General features: G+C 34.0%; 1 protein-coding gene across 1 annotated transcript in view; it reads right to left on the bottom strand.

Moving 5' to 3' along the window:
• Window positions 1-16481, bottom strand: part of LOC106462583 (dual specificity protein phosphatase 22-B-like) — a 41829-nt gene extending 25348 nt beyond the window's left edge. Inside the window, exons 1-2 of the mRNA XM_022389880.1 lie at window positions 16253-16481; window positions 15298-15488 (exon numbers count right to left, since the gene is read on the bottom strand). Of these exons, the coding sequence (XP_022245588.1) occupies window positions 15298-15318 (21 nt within the window). The 5' untranslated portion in view covers window positions 15319-15488; window positions 16253-16481. The remainder of the gene's footprint in view (window positions 1-15297; window positions 15489-16252) is intronic.
• Between the last annotated feature and the right edge of the window lie 513 nt (window positions 16482-16994).

Below are 16994 nucleotides of genomic sequence, written 5' to 3'. Positions count from 1 at the left end.
ACAGGGGCAAACTGGAAATGCCCTGTTTGCCCCCTGAAGAAGAAAGGTCTACCTTTCGAAAGCGCTCGGGTTGTAGGGTTTTTATTCATTTCTGTAACACTATATCTATAAAGATTGTCGCGCAGGCACTAATCGGGAACTACAAGGAAAACCAGAGGTTCTTCTTTGAAGAATACACACATCTTGGAGGTTAGATGTGAGAAACATCATACTGAAAGCTTACTTGTAGGTGTAAGGTAGCAAGATACTCGACGTGCTACCATTGTAGCAGATGTGAACGCTATCATAACGGAATACGACTTGCAGATGAAGCAAACCGTTAAAGAGGTCAGAAAAAACTTCTATTGGTGTTAATAGAAATGTCACAGGACCAAATAGAAACTCGTCTACTAGAGTCAGGCATGTTCACAGAATCACAGGAAAAATGAACAGCCATAAATAAAGAAGTAAGAGTGGTTGATTTTGTGGAGATAGAAAACTACTACGACCACTACACCCATAGAAATGGCCACAGAAAATTACTCTACTTTGTAACTAAAAAGTATACATGTTGGTCTGGTTGATTCGGAGTTAGGTTGTTATATCGATAACAAAATCGTACAATAAATAATAAAAAAATATAATACACTAATTAAAATACCAAATTAATGTAATGAAAATAAAAATAAAATTTTATCAAAACATACAATGAACTGTGTTCAATACAACTAATCCGACATCAACTATCTCCTACATACATGTCCAATTTACAAAGCGGACAGTCAAAAATAATGAATAAAGTTGAACGTTAAGAACTATCTATAACGTATAGGTGATAATAAGATACGATCTGACTATGGACCATCCTGTGGTGCGAAGTTCTGTGCTTTACTGGTTGTAGTATACTATTTTTGGTTTGTGGCTATCTTCCATGTGAACCACATACTTGACCCAACAGAGCTGGACTCTGGTAATGTATGCTCTCCATGCCTGGGATGCAACACCTCTTAAGAGTTGCAATAGCGGAAATTCTGTCCTGCCTATTGATATTGCAGAGTGAGCCAAGCTTGTTCGTATGCAATTCTGGGTCGTATAACGAATCCTACACAAGATTGTTGAGGTTGGTCTTTGGGTTTACCAGTTCAGTAGATGTAGAATGTGTCTACCTTCTGTAGGTGGAATTAATCTGCCAGCCTTGTTTAACTTAGAGCAGCTATGTCAATGTTGTACATGCAAAATGTTCTGACTATAACAGCTGTTCTGTGCTCTAGTCTTACGTCATTGTCTAAAAACGTTCTTTTGTTCCATAAGCCAAATATAATTCTGTGTATGATCTTAAAAGTAGCCCAATAACTGGCGATGGGTGGTGTTGACTAGCTGCCTTATCTCTAATCTATCGCTTCAAATTAAGGAACGGTTAGCTCTGCGGAAAATTCAACAACAACTTATAAAGCATGTATAGTTCCAAAGTGCAGAGGGCATTTTAGTGACAAGAGTTGGCAAAGTAATCAGAACGTATCAAGTACAAATTACTAATACGAAGATCTGAATGGAGCACAAAAAGCTGGTTTATATGGTGACGTAAGCATAACAATTGTAGAATGTTGGCATGGTGCTATAAACACACACCAAACGCTTTTTGATAGCCTTAATGGAACAGTGATAGATTTTTGGTATGGTGACCTGAACGTAAAAATGGTATTGCTAATATGGTGACCTCATCCTAACCCTAATACCTTGTTGATTGGTGACCTCAATATCTATAACATCCTTATTTTAACAATTCTTTCAATGATAAAACAGTAATTCCTAACTCTAAGGGAACATTAAAGTTAACTGAAGATTCTACCAAATCATTGATTATATCCCATTTCAAATCCTAGTATTATTAATCTATTACTATTTTCTTGACTCCCGAAAGCAGCTCTTAGTTAAAAGGTTGAATAAATCAACCATAAAAACGCCAATGCACAAATCGAAGTTAAAACCAAAACCACTAGACACAACTATAGCTACATATTCACTCAAATTTAAATAGAATTAACAAATTATATCTTAGGCATTAACAAACTGGTTGTGATACAAGGTTAGAGATAAAAACAAAAAAAAAGGAATTATTAGAAAAACGGGTCACTAACTTATCACAAAAATCCCACTGGTAATACTAATAAAACCTTCAGATATTAAAGTCAGTGTATATGTTTCTCTCTAAATCAAGCTAATGACCTATTCTAAAAAAACCACAATCCATAACACTATCCCCAAGTTTTTGTATCAGTTTAAAAGCCTTTAAGTCTTATAAGAACATCATTTGTCCAAAGGGTTTATAGTCTGAGAAAAAGCAAAAATTAAACTAAATATACTTTCGCAGGGTCTCTGAAAGTGTTCTGTTTCAAAAGTAAATAAAACCAAAATATTTTTACTTCTTGCTTTAAAGTTCCTATGTCATGTTGTGTTGTAGCCTACAGAGAGCATGATTCTTCTCGTGATTCATGGCATGCGCACGTTTTACTGACGTCACGACAGTATATATTGCGACGTTATTTTGGTGTCTACTAACTGACTAATAAACAACACACTGCTGTATAGTGGTACGAGTGGTTAAAACAGGTAACGCCTCTAGGCGGCCTTCAGCCCCCTTTTGGAGAAATGACTTTAACGATGCTTGCGAAATTAGAAATTTGTGCGCTCAGGTCCATTGTCACAAACGCTTCTGGCACCACAGTCTAACTAGTAGTGATCATTGTTACAGTTATATATCTACATAAGACTATATTATTTTCAAGATATAATAGAACGTTATATGTAATGTTGACCATAAGGTATTATCGGTAAAAGGAATCTTCCTTACATTTTAATGTTAAATATTACTTGTTATATACAGTTTGAAGAAATAATATATGTAAAAAACAACACTAAATGCACTGTAACAATAATTATAAACCAAGCACTTGTTTTCCCTATAAATTCCAGCTTCTTTTAGTTGAATCACTCCTTCACAACAACTATGTATATTTTTATTACTTTAGTCGAATCTCAACCTCACTAAAGTAATAAAAATATACACAGTTGTAGTCGAATCTCAACCTCACTACAACTGTGTATATTTTTATTACTTTAGTCGAATCTCAACCTCACTACAACTGTGTATATTTTTATTACTTTAGTCGAATCTCAACCTCATTACAACTGTGTATATTTTTATTACTTTAGTCGAATCTCAACCTCATTACAACTGTGTATATTTTTATTACTTTAGTCGAATCTCAACCTCATTACATCTGTGTATATTTTTATTACTTTAGTCGAATCTCAACCTCATTACAACTGTGTATATTTTTATTACTTTAGTCGAATCTCAACTTTACTACAACTGTGTTTTTCTTTACTTCAGCTGAACCTCTACTTCCGTATAACTGTTTTTCTTTAGCTGAATCTACTTCATTGTAACTGTGTTTCTCTTTACTTTTCGCCGAATCTCTACTTCACTACAATTCCTTACAATAAGGCTATGTAATCGAGTAGAATGAAAGTAAAATTTACTTATTAATCTCTGGCCTCAGGTTGTGTATGAACAAGCTCTCCTTTATACGTAGGCTCTGATCATCATTTGCCGTTGTTAATATCTTAAAATAATGTGAGTGGACGACGACGTCACATTCAACTAGGGCGTGTTCTAGTAATCTAGCACACTTGATCTCTTCGCATACCTTAACTTTACATATTCATTCACGCCAGATAACAAGTTTCTTTTAACAGACTCAATATAATTATGCTGACAGCGAAGCAAAGACAAGTGAATTTATAAATAGCATTTGATGATTTCAAGTGGAACACGCCCTAGTTGAGTGTGACGTAGTAGTCCACTCTAACCGTTTTAAGAAATTAACAAGGGCTAATGATGAACAGAGCCTCTGTATAAAAGAAAGCTTGCTCATTCACAAACTGAAACCAGAGATTAACAAGTGAATTCTGCTTTAAAACTACTCTGCACCACAACTGTTTTTTTCTTTACTTTAGCTGGATCTCTACTCCACCACAACTGTTTTTTCTTTACTTCAGCTTGATCTCTACTCCACCACAACTGTTTTTTCTTTACTTTATCTTGATCTCTACTCCACCACAACTGTTTTTTCTTTACTTTATCTTGATCTCTACTCCACCACAACTGTTTTTTCTTTACTTTATCTTGATCTCTACTCCACCACAACTGTTTTTTCTTTACTTTAGCTGGATCTCTACTCCACCACAACTGTTTTTTCTTTACTTTAGCTTGATCTCTGCTCCACCACAACTGTTTTTCTTTACTTCAGCTTGATCTCCACTCCACCACAACTGTTTTTTCTTTACTTTAGCTGGATCTCTACTCCACCACAACTGTTTTTTCTTTACTTTAGCTTGATCTCTTCTCCACCACAACTGTTTTTTCTTTACTTTAGCTAGATCTCTATTCCACCACAACTGTTTTTTCTTTACTTTAGCTTGATCTCTGCTCCACCACAACTGTTTTTTCTTTACTTTATCTGGACCTCTACTCCACCACAACTATTTTTTTTCTTTACTTCAGCTGGATCTCTACTCCACCACAACTGTTTTTTCTTTACTTTAGCTGGATCTCCTCTCCACCACAACTGTTTTTTCTTTACTTTATCTGGACCTCTTCTCCGCCACAACTATTTTTTTTTCTTTACTTCAGCTTGATCTCTACTCCACCACAACTACTTCTTTCTTTACATTTAGCTGAATCTCTACTTCACTACAACTACATTTATCTTTACTTTTGCTGAATATCTACTTCATAAAACTGTTGTCTTTACTTCTGCTGAATCTATAACTCACTACAACTTTTCTTTACTTCGTATTTAACTGGAAATACTTGTGTTTCCACGTGCTTTCCACAGTGTAATAGCTCTACACACATATACACAGCACTATACACGTAAGTATTACTTTGAAAGTCAACCGTGGGTTTATATAATACACAATCTACACGTCAGCGTGCTTCTAGATGCCAATGGCAAACTACTGTACGAAATGACTGACATAAAGAATTATTTGTGCCTCATCTTTAGGTGCAGAATCAAACCATTAAAACTCTCTATAGTAATGCTGAAATAGACCTGACAAAATAAAAACAAACAAACAAGGAATAAGCCGCTAACCTAGAAGCGCTCCCTCCCCCATCGCTCAGCATTATGGCTCAGGGCTTATAAAGCTAAAAATTGTATTTCGATACCCGCAATGGTTAAAGCACTGATAGCCCATTGTATGGCTTTGTGTTTTTCAACAAACAAACTGTTTAACCAAAAAATCAGCTAAAGTAATACAGACATGAGAGTCTATCGTTCAAGTTTCTTCCACTTTTTATCCTTGTATATTTACTACAATCCATAAATCATTGGATAGTGCAACAGATTTAAATGAATGTCGTATATAAGTAAACATACGATCATATTTTTCACAGCAGCAGTCAATTACGGTTTAGCCTCTCTTTCTTCAGCTTTTGTTAATCCACTGCCAAACCTAACCCAAGTTCTATAAAAAAAACTTTCTATGTTAATTTGTGCTCACAAAATATCAATTTTAACCTATTATATGAAGTTATTTTAAAAAAGGCTTTCCATAACGGTGCTAAGTTGTGGTATAAATTGATTTCGTTATATTTCATACTAATGATTATACGTGACAATATGAACTAAAATAACAATAAAATACTAATTCATCGTTCCACAAAATTAGGTTTCTTACAAAAATTCAAATTCCACTAATCACCAGTTTTTTGTGAAATGAAAAGAAATATCTTAAAAATGATGTTTAGGAAAAGTTCAGTAGCTGAACGTGTGTCGTATATATGCTACATATTTTTTTTTACAACCGAACAGAGAAATAACATTCTCAATAAAATCAATACTTTTCAGGAACATTTATATATATGACTTCCCGTACAGTTATAGGTAATTTAAGGTGAAAAGTGTCCGAAAGGTTGAACTATTCTATTATTTAGAGATTGGAAATAATATTGTAAGGATTCATTTATTGGGTTGCTTCTTTTGGATTATTCGGTAAAAGAAGAGTGTCCAGTCGACGTAATGATAATGTTACGTCTCTGGTCGTTTGTTAATTTCCCGTAGAAATTCTTTCCGAAATGTATAGTACTTCTCGTAGCTGTAATATTATGTTACAAACACAACTGACAATTTAGAGCACTAAACTAAACAACTTTCACGAGTTATAGACTTATTCACTGGCTAACAAACACTCTCAATAATTCACTAACACGGTCATCCATAAATCATCTACACCAGCTTAACTCGCGTTTCCTACTGCTCAATGTTTTGCTTGTTAATTTTTCGCAAAGGTACTCGGGCCTTATCTGTGCTAGCTGTCCCTACTTTTGAAGTAACAGACTTATAGAAAGACTAGTCAACACCACCTACAGACAACTCATGAACTACTTTTTACTAACGAACACACAACCCCAAAGTGCGAATCGGGATTTTTTTAATTTGTTTTTGGAGGTAAAGGGACGCGAACCTTAAAACCTCAAACCACATTCCGGCATGTTAACCATTAGTACGCACTCACTCCCTTGGAATAGGAATAGTCTCCCAAGATGGTTTATATTAAATACGTTGGAAATGACATAAATATAGCAAGTTAGAATAAGAATAATAATTGGTTTGTTTAAAGTTTAAGCACTAAGCTACACAATCGGCTATCTATGCTCTGCCCACCACGGGTATCGAAACCAGAATTCTAGCGTTGTAAGTCCGCAGACATTCCGCTGTGCTACTGGGGAGCAAGAATAATAAATTCAATCTACCTTTACTTAACGGAACTGATAAGGTGCTGCTTTCTACCCACTGGAAAAAAAAGTTTATTTGTTTGCTAGCCGTTCCTAATTTAACAGTGCAAGACTAGAGAGAAGCCAGCTAGTCATCACCACCTACTGCTAACTATTACCTATAATGTGATTAACAATTAAACTTTTCCCCTTAATAATAAAAGGTGTTGAAAATGCTGCCAAGAAGTTCTAATTATGTTGTTGTTTTTATTAACTCGTCCTAGTTTCTCTTGTTGAATTTCCTAAACTCCCAATTATTTTAACTGTAACTCTGACCAAGTACAACCTAAGGTAGCTTGTAAATCAAGTAATTTTTCTGCGTTAATGTAACTTTAGATGTACTCTTGATAACGTTAACTTATTCTTCTTGCCTTAGATCAATTTTCACATCGTCAGCATGTGGTAAAAGAATTAAACTTCATAAAAACCTTTAAAAGTCGATTCGGGTCTTAATTAATTATTCATTTTCTTAAATAATCAGGAAATGTCTCTAAAGCAGAAGTAAAAAACGTCCATTTATTGAGTTTCGTCGACTTACACCTACTGTAAGATGAGATAGATAGATAAAGTAACGTTCGCTAAGCTGGATAATTAGGATTCGTGATAATCATCAATACAACATTATTAACATATATGTAGGTGCAGGAGTGTCAGTGATTCACTAATTTGTACGATTTTTTTGTGCGAGTTGAAGCCTATTGATTGTTACAAACTACCCATTAAAAGCTACAGTGACCGAAATCGTACAACACAATATACGAAAAGAATAAGGTAGAATTACAGACTCTGAACAACAAATTAGGGTAAAAGACGATTTTGTTTCTTTTTTTTGCGTTCTTGAGTGAAATTTTTTGGTTTAACATACATATTTATATATATATATGTCACTGAGCTATATTTAAAACAATGATTTGTACACCTTTTGTTAATAACAAAAGATAACAGTGATAAGGGAATAGAAAGAAAATTCATACCTTATCTAGTCATTCATAATATAATATTGTAAGTTATATTTTTGAAGTTGTAATTCGTATGTTAATTAGAGGGCGAGTGATGTTAAGATATGTCTAGAACACCTAGAAAGTTCTAAGTTTTCTTGTACATTCGAAGTTAGATTATAAGTACGAGATAGTTGTGAAATATGTAGTTTGTTTTCAAGATAGAGAGTTTATTTCAAGATAGAGTGAATCAGTCAGTGTGTTTTCATGAAATACTTGATTTAGGTTAAGCGATTACGCTAATGGAGTTATTTTGAACAAATAAGTTGATTTTACGTTAACCCCAGCAATCTTATAGACGTTTGAACGTCATTTGTAACGTAGGCCTACAACAAGTTAAGACAGTGTACAAGCTTGTGGAAACGTTAAAGAGGGAAATAAAGTAATTTGTTCTCTTTATGTTGACTGAACGTAAAATTATTTTCATCAGATAATCTAAAAGAGCACACCAATGAAAGAACATTGGTAAAACAATATTTAGACATAAAAGTGATGTTGAAACAAAAGAAACATTGAATTAATGTATATATATGGTTTAGTCTCTATTAGAAACAGATGTGGAATAAAAATGCTACAATACCTTACATCAAGCTATTAAACAGAACAGATTAATAAAATAACAAGAGAGATTTACAATCTAACGTTTGCATTCCAGCTTCCATATTGGTCATATACTCTGATATGAATAGAAAATTAAGATAGAATTTAAAAACAGTGTATCTCCTTCCCCCAGATGAAATAATATAGTAAAACATACCTCCTTGAATGGACGATTATTAAAACAATTGTTTAGTTGGCAAGCATTATTCGCACTCTGGGGGTCACGGGTTCGAATCCCCGTCACCAAATATGCTCGCCCTATTAGCCGTGGAAGGGTTATAATCTAATGGTTAATCCTACTATTCGTTGGTAAATGAATAGTTGATGAGATGTCGATAGCTGCCTTCTCTGTGTGCATCTTTGATATGTGATTTTTCAAATCTAAGAACAAACAATCATGCGTTGCATAACACCACAGCTAATTTAAAATCATTGTAAAAGCCAGAGACGTGAGGGCTCTCCATATAAAGAGACTCTTCACTTTATAAATCTAAGCTCTAACTCAATGAATGAGTTTTTAATATAAATTTATAATTCTTCTTTGAAATACAATAACTGATTAATTATTATAAATCCAAAAATAAGTGTAACATTTAAAATAAACAGACAAAAAAGGATGTTACATTTTGTCGAACTTTGCTCAAAGCTGCTCAAGGGCTATCTATACAAGCCAACCCTAATTTTGAAGGATAGACTAGAGGGAAGGTAGCTAGTTGACACCACCCACCGCCAACTCTTGGGCTACTCTTTACCAACGAAAGTGGTATTGACCCTCATATTATAACACACTCATGATTAAAAATGCAAGTATTTTCAATAAGAAAATTCAAATCTATGACCTTCAAATTGCGGGTCAATTGCCCTACTCACCAGGCTATGCTGGGATGAAAAGTGTATAGAAAACACTACATATGAAAGGCGAATAACACTAAATGCATACAGCAACAACTATTGTTATAGGTTCATATATGATTCATGATCTCTTATTATTTGTAACTTAACAATTTTCATATTAAAAACTCTAAACAAATTATTATATATATGTACAACTTAGATAATAACATAATTTCTGTGATAACACAAATGTTTGCTTCACATGATGAAATTAAATTTACGTTAAATAGTTACCACCAGATCAGGATGACAGAATGCTTTTTGGATAAACAACGGCCAAATTCTATTGTTACTCTAAACAAAATATATTTTTGTGACGTAAGTCTTTTGTTGGCCGTTCTTTAAATTATCTGGTGAAAATAATTCGATATCCAGTTTATGTAACAATAATAAATTACTTTATTTCCTTCTTTCAAGTTTCCACAAACACTTGCAGACTGTTACGAACTTGCAATGATGTTAAGTATCATAAAATAACTCAACTTGTACAAATTAATCGTGATAGCTAACACACTGATTGATTCACTCTCTATCTTTAAAATACATCTACACAAAACACATATATCTCGTGTTTATAATCTAACTATGAATATAATAGAAGAAACTTGACGTCGCATCTTTAGAATTTTCTAGGCATTCTACACCTTTCTTGGAATTGGAAATCTCTTGAAAAATCCTAATAAAAAATAATACAACACTACATTAAATTGTCAATTCACCAAAATACTTTGATGGTCTGCTCTTCCAAGACCCATGATATATTGATAGAATGGCATTTTGTCACTGAGGGAGGGTGTCTCAGTTAGGTGGTCAGATGAGTTTACTGGTGGTCCCAGCCTTGATGATCTTCCACAAGTAGTCTCTGCTACTCAGGTTGCAGTTCCGCTGACAAGCTCTACTCTGGAGTTATCCAGATGGCTGTTCTCTCGTTGATGTTTGGCTTGGATTGTCTGTTATTCTGGATTCTGTACACAACATCACTAATTATTTTCAGTATAGCATATCGCCCTTCCCAGCACTTGCTTAACTTTAGGATTCCTTCTATCATATGTTAGGGATAGTACAGCCATACCATGTCACTTCGATGGAATCCAGTCTTATTGAAATTAATATCATAGTGACTTTCCTTTTTATGACAAACTGATTTAAGTCTTTCTCGGGTATCCTGCATATCATCGATGATTTTCCTTAATCTTCTACATATTTTGTGTAAGACTCTTTCAAATTATTGTTCTCTGGATGAAAGTACAGAAGGTCCAACAGCACTTTAAGTTCTCTCTCAAACATCAGTGGTAGTGGTGTGTTGCTGATAGCTTCATGTACTGCTCTACAAGAACTCATTAGTAAAAGTAGAAGATCTTGATCCCACATTATCTAATTTTAATCTATATACGTGACTAATTCATCTAAAAATTTGCACTTGTATCTCTCCATCATGCTATTAGAAAATGGTTGAAGGGCTTTTTTCCCAGTCTTTTTTAATTCCAAAGACCTAACACATTCCCACAAGAATGTCTGATTCAAGTTTCCGTCCCTGATCTGATTGAAACTCCATAGCAATCAAATATTAGTACAAATTCATAAACGAGTTTATTCACACGAGTTTCTGCTTCCTGGCTAAGAATAGCATGTGCTTCTTGACACTTAGTGAAATAGTCCAGGACAGCCATAGTGTAGTTCTTTCCACTGTTACTCTGAGGGCCAAGCACATAATCAACAACTCTCTCAAGTGGTGCTCCAATACAATAATGCTATAGCTGCCCAAGATAGTTTTTCATGAACGTTTTCATTTACAACACAGTGCATATGTTTTACACCAGTTCTTCACAGACCCCCCAGCACCCAACTCAATAGAAGAATTATCTTGCTGGCTCCAGTGTCTTCTTAATACCTACGTGTCCAATCATTGGAAGGTTGTGGAGGTGATGACGTGTTTTGGAATGTAGAGACTGGGGAAGTACCAACTGTAGTTATTGTTTCTGTCCACTGGTATATTTTTATCTTCGACATAAATAGCCATCTTGTAGGCATAATGAATCACACTGTGCCCAATATATCTTTGTTTTCAAGCTGTATGGAGATCCTGTTTGCAACATAGGTATTTCTGCAATATTCTTGAGCCAATAATTGGTTTCAAACTGGAAATATTTGCTTGAGTAGCTTCCAGTTGGGTATTGGACATCAGTTCTTCATCATCTATGGTGGATGCCACATCTTGGACTACACTTTGCTGTAATTTAGGTAGGCTGTTTTTTTCTATCCTGTGCTTCCTTCTTCTCACAGTATTTACATTCTTCTTGGCTTTCTGGGTTATGAAAATTCAACAGTCACTTTAATGCTGCATGATCTGTTCTTTTCTGTGTTGTACTTGTGATAAAACTGTTCCCTCTGCAAAGTCATGACATCCATATCTAATATGAGTGAATCTTCAAGAGTTAATTATGCTAATTCTTTATTCAGTTTGTTGAATATTTGTTCACAATTACGAGTTCAACTAAACTTATTTGGTTTTTCAAGTAACTTGTGTTGAGAACTTTCTATCTCAGTAAATGATCTTACAAGTCAATGATAATAAAAACACAGTCCAAAAACGTTTCTTACCTTATGCAGGTTCTTTGGTGTTGGATAATTCTGGACAGTCAATCTTTGATGAGTTTGTAGATACTCCTTCTCTACTAGCTATGTGGCACAGAACATTTCTTAGCTTTTCATATGCGTTATCAAAGATCTTCCCATGTGTGATTACGTCATCCACGTAGATGAATACGACAGTCCAGGGTAGATCTGACAGAGCACACTCCATTAATCATTTACATGTAGCAGAAGCATTATATAGCACAAATGCTAACATGGCAAATTACTATAACCCATTTCTTGTATTAGAGGCTGTTATCTATCTACTTTCTTTATAAAGTTGCACTTGCTAATATCAACTTCTAAGATATAATATTGCATACCATTTTGATCCAGAAAGAGCAAAAAATAGAGTAGAGTCGATCTTTGACAGTGGGTAGACATCCTTCTTTGTGACTTTATTCACCTCACAGCAGTCCATCTACAGAGAACCTTGTAGATCCACCCTTCTTCTTCACAAATACAATAGGTGATGTCAACTAATCCATCATTTTACGAGGAGCTTTCGGGTAAGGTAATTGGACAATCCTTTTAAAATATTCTACAAATTTGGCTAAGGTCATTTTTTTCCTCCGTATCCTGTTCTGGAACTTTGCTTTGGATACTTTCTTCTAGTGCGTCTCTCCAAATCTGTTGGATAAGGCAGTTAATAATGTTTGATAGTTAGTTATGGCTCTCAGCTGGAAGGTTACTTAATGTTGTCAAAGCTGGTACTTTTAAATGGGTAGCAATATAAAGAGCTGATTGTTCACCATTTCATCCATTCACTCTGGAAATGATTTCAAAATAAGCCTGGTATGACTCTTAAAATACTTTCTTATCATTATCCATTGGGTTATTGATTGACTAATGCTAAATTATCCATATAAATTCTGGAACTTGATCTGGTAGTGTCAGGTGAGGAGTAGTCCATGAAGTAGTCTAGATGGAAATAGGTGTAGCACAAGTAAGTTCTCCTACTGTGTATGTTGTAGTAAATGGTGTTTTAGTTTGAAACATTTGAGTTGAAAGACATGTGGCTGGTTTAATATTTTCATTCACTAATTAGTTTTCCAGATGTTATATTCTGTCATTGATATTCTTTTCTACCTCATCAATTTCTTGCTTCAATTTTATCATAACAGCCTGTCTTCATATCGCGGATGTCTTTTTGTACTTCTTCAATTTTGTCATTACAGCCTTCTTGCACTTCTTTGATGTCACTCTGCATTTCTTCAAACTTGTTGTTATAATTCCTTAGTATGTCACATATAGCTTCATTGATCATGTTTTCAAACAGATTTGTTTTTGCTTTTAAGTTGTAGATCTCTTCCCTATAACTCCTCTCTTACGTTCCTGTCTCATACAACATTATCTTCTTTTAATTTTCTTATTCATTCTTTTTCATTTTCTTTAATTTTATGTCTTGTTCTTCATTTAACTTTCTGTCTCATTCTTCTCGACTTTCTTTTAACTGTCTCATTAACTCCAATAAATCTCCGATCTCGTCTCTTGAGGTCATCTAGAAAATTTAAGTTTACTTTATGCTCCATTTTATTTTCAACAAAATAATCCCACTTCTGACACAAGTGTTGTAATGTTGTTCTTTCGTATGGAGGGGTATTTTAAAGTATTTGGTGAAAATAATTCGATGTCCAGTCCTTACAATGATAAAAATCACTTTATTTCTTCTTTAACGTTACTACACTTCTTTTGAACATTGTTGTAACTTGTAGGCTAATTGTAGTACAATTCACCTAAAAATAAAATCACTGATACAACTTCACAGCTAATCGGTCGAGTAACTGAATATACACGATAACTAACACTGATCCAAATACTTCACTGAAACTAAATACATTACTGGCACCCAATCACCGAAAACAAAACTATACGATTCACTGCTAGCTTAACTTCAAATTTAGAATTGTGTGCGTATTCTAGGGTTACTTTGATAAACTTCTCAATGTTAACGTCATGCGCCCTCTACATAACATCTAAATTAAGGCATTAAAATACAACAGCATAATACTCGAAACATTGCAAAACATTTATTCAATAACCTTTTAGTTAAATCCAGTTGTTCGCTAACAGAACCATGATATTCTTCGGTTAAACAGCTACTACATTTAATTTTTATTCCTAAGATTAAGTTTGTTTGTAGTTAAGCACAAAGCTACACAATAAGCTGTCTGTGCTCTGCCCATCGCGAGTCTCGAAACCCGGTTTCTAGAAGTGTAAGTCCTCAGACATATCGCTGTGCCAATGGGAGGCCCAAAGATAAATCTCTACACCATTCCTCTGTTATAAATTTGTATAGGTTGAAAGGTCAGACAAGAGATACTGTAGCTTTAATATTTTCGATTACGAGGAACCCACTTTGAGACTAATAATGATAGGAGACGGCTTGAATGGGTAATGAAGAAAAACTTTAATATAAGTTTAACATAACAGCAAATGTACAACGTTTCGACAAGGTTTTGTCATCATCAGGTACAAGCTTTAATACGTATGAGACATAGAGTCAATAAATGCATTAGAAGAACACATTCTTTCTTTAATTAGTTTCGTTAACAGTTTTGGTTAAAATGTTTGATATACATTTGTTCTGTAGGTTTTTCTTTATTATTATATATATATATTTTTATTATGAGAATTATTTAGCATTTTTAGCTTAGTATACGAATTTATGTTCAAACTTAATCTTTTAACTGGATAAACCTCGTGAGCCCCCTCCCCTAGTGGCTCAGCGGCATGTCTGCGGACTTACAACGCTAAAAATTGGGTTTTGATACTCGTGGTGAGCTCAGCATCTGTGCAGCCTATTGTGTAGGTTTGCGCTTAACTACAAACAAACAAAATTTCGTGAAATATTATTGGGATTACGGCGGAAAATATCCCTAATAACAATGGTACTAAACTGATGAATTAATGGTTCTAATCATTGTAAGTTTTGTTTTATGACATTACATACTCCTAACTTATATATATATATTAATTAATTGGTTAATTTTTAGTTCTGGTCTACGTAACTTGCTTTGATTTGAAGTTAATGATAATCATAAAGCCACTCGTATGCATTAATATTCCTGTTTGTTTTTTAACTGATTTGATTTTGGACTGGAAATAATTTGTGAATCTGTAATATTTGATTACGATATTATTGAAAAGTATCAAAGTTATCGTTCACATTATACAGTCTTAGTGTACACCATGTGGATATAGGATAAACCAAGTAGATATAACCATAGCTAAAGTGTATAACAGATATATAGTTGGTATCTTATAAAGGAAAGTTGCATCTATGAATATACTCTTAATGTCTCGATCTAAATCCCTCCAATCACTGAAGATATTTATTGTACTTACCTTGTTCATACCATTTCCCATGACGTCGGCTGTAGGACGGCTCTAAACTAATTATACTACCTCGTATAATCTCTCAACTTCTCGTGTTGGCTAACATTCTGATGGGAACAACTTTACCAATGATAAAACACATAACGCTGTAGCTTAGGTAGGCTGGAGTACAGAAAAGACATCGCTCTTCTTCCTTGGATCTATAAATACGTGTAGTGTGTTAATTTAAAGTATTAGAATTTCTCCCTTATAATTACTTATTATGTTACATATTGTTGCGTCAGCAAGTCACATGACACTGTGACGCAACGTTTCTAGAACTATCATGTACTTTGTCGAATGTTCAAGGTCTTACTAGAAATAGGTTACGCTGGTATAAAAGCGGGGAAGGTAATGTGTGTGCAGGCAGAGATAGTGAGTAATTGAACTGCAGTCAGAGAGCACGAGAGACGTTCGTTGCTATAGCGTTTGTTTTAACGCGATTGTTGAAGTTGAGTGTATCGGTAAAGTTATATTCGGAAAGAATAAACCAGTTTTATTAAGTAAAGTCTTGTGTCGCTTAAGTTTCGTCGGTACGAAGTTACGGAAAATCAATTAACAACGGTGACGTAACAATATAATTGTCGTTAGTTTTTATTCGTTAATTTAATCTCTCGATATTTGCAAGCTAACACGATAGATAAAATCAAAATTAACACACCATTAACTCTCTGACAACCGCCAGCATTATCAGCTGAATTTTGACATTATAAAGAAAAAAAGCAAACGCAACGAGTGGCATTAATTTATTAATTCATAAAGATACCTCGCTTCAATTTTAATCAGAAGTTATTGAAAATATGATCCTGAAGCTTCATTTTAAAGATCTGTAAACAGATTACTGTCCCTCATATTAATATTTAGTATTATCGGTTACTATAGGACACGCAAAACTAGAATAAAATATAAGCAAAGTAATTATTACCTAATGGAACGACAAAACCGAATGAACCGGCTTAACTTAGTCTTCCGCTGACGAATTACGTTACCGTCCGGTGATTTTTACAACTCGTCCAATGACACAAAATATAAGAACCTTCTAGGCAACAACTTTGTTTGGAGTAGTTTTTCCCAAATGTTTTTGTCACTATGTCATAAAATTCGTTTTCTTTAGATAGAATCACCTAAGGTTAAAAAATAGTGATATTTTAGCTACTCCACTATTCTTGATTCTCTGTACATCACACCCAAATACAACGATCGCCACTACAGCTACAATGCAGACGATACATATAGGATGAAATAAGTGACATCTTGTGGTGAGCTCTCAAAAAATATATCCAAAAAACACAATAAGTAAAAATAATCAGCATCAGTGTTGTACGTTCGTTGAAAAAGCGTTCTTCTTCCGATAAACAACGTTATTTAGGTAGTTTAGAGGGGAAAATATCTGAAATATTTTTTGTCTTACCAAACAGTAACTAATCAATTTCATGCATTTTAAAATCACTTTTTAGTTGTTTTGTATGTTCAGATATAACAAAATATCTAATACAATAGTCTTCAACTAACAATTTAGTGATGGTTTTCTTTTATTACTGACTTATACATTTTTACGGGTTCATATTAAATTTCTTTTTTTCTCATACTCTTAAGCCTAAATTTTGCTTATCAGCCTGATTTGATAAACTAACATTTTGTTTGTTTGTTTGTTTTTAATTATGCAC

Source organism: Limulus polyphemus, unplaced genomic scaffold (genome assembly GCF_000517525.1).
Source record: "Limulus polyphemus unplaced genomic scaffold, Limulus_polyphemus-2.1.2 Scaffold1202, whole genome shotgun sequence".
NCBI classification, from domain to species: Eukaryota; Metazoa; Arthropoda; class Merostomata; order Xiphosura; family Limulidae; genus Limulus; species Limulus polyphemus.
This window is presented reverse-complemented; position numbering and strand designations above follow the sequence as displayed.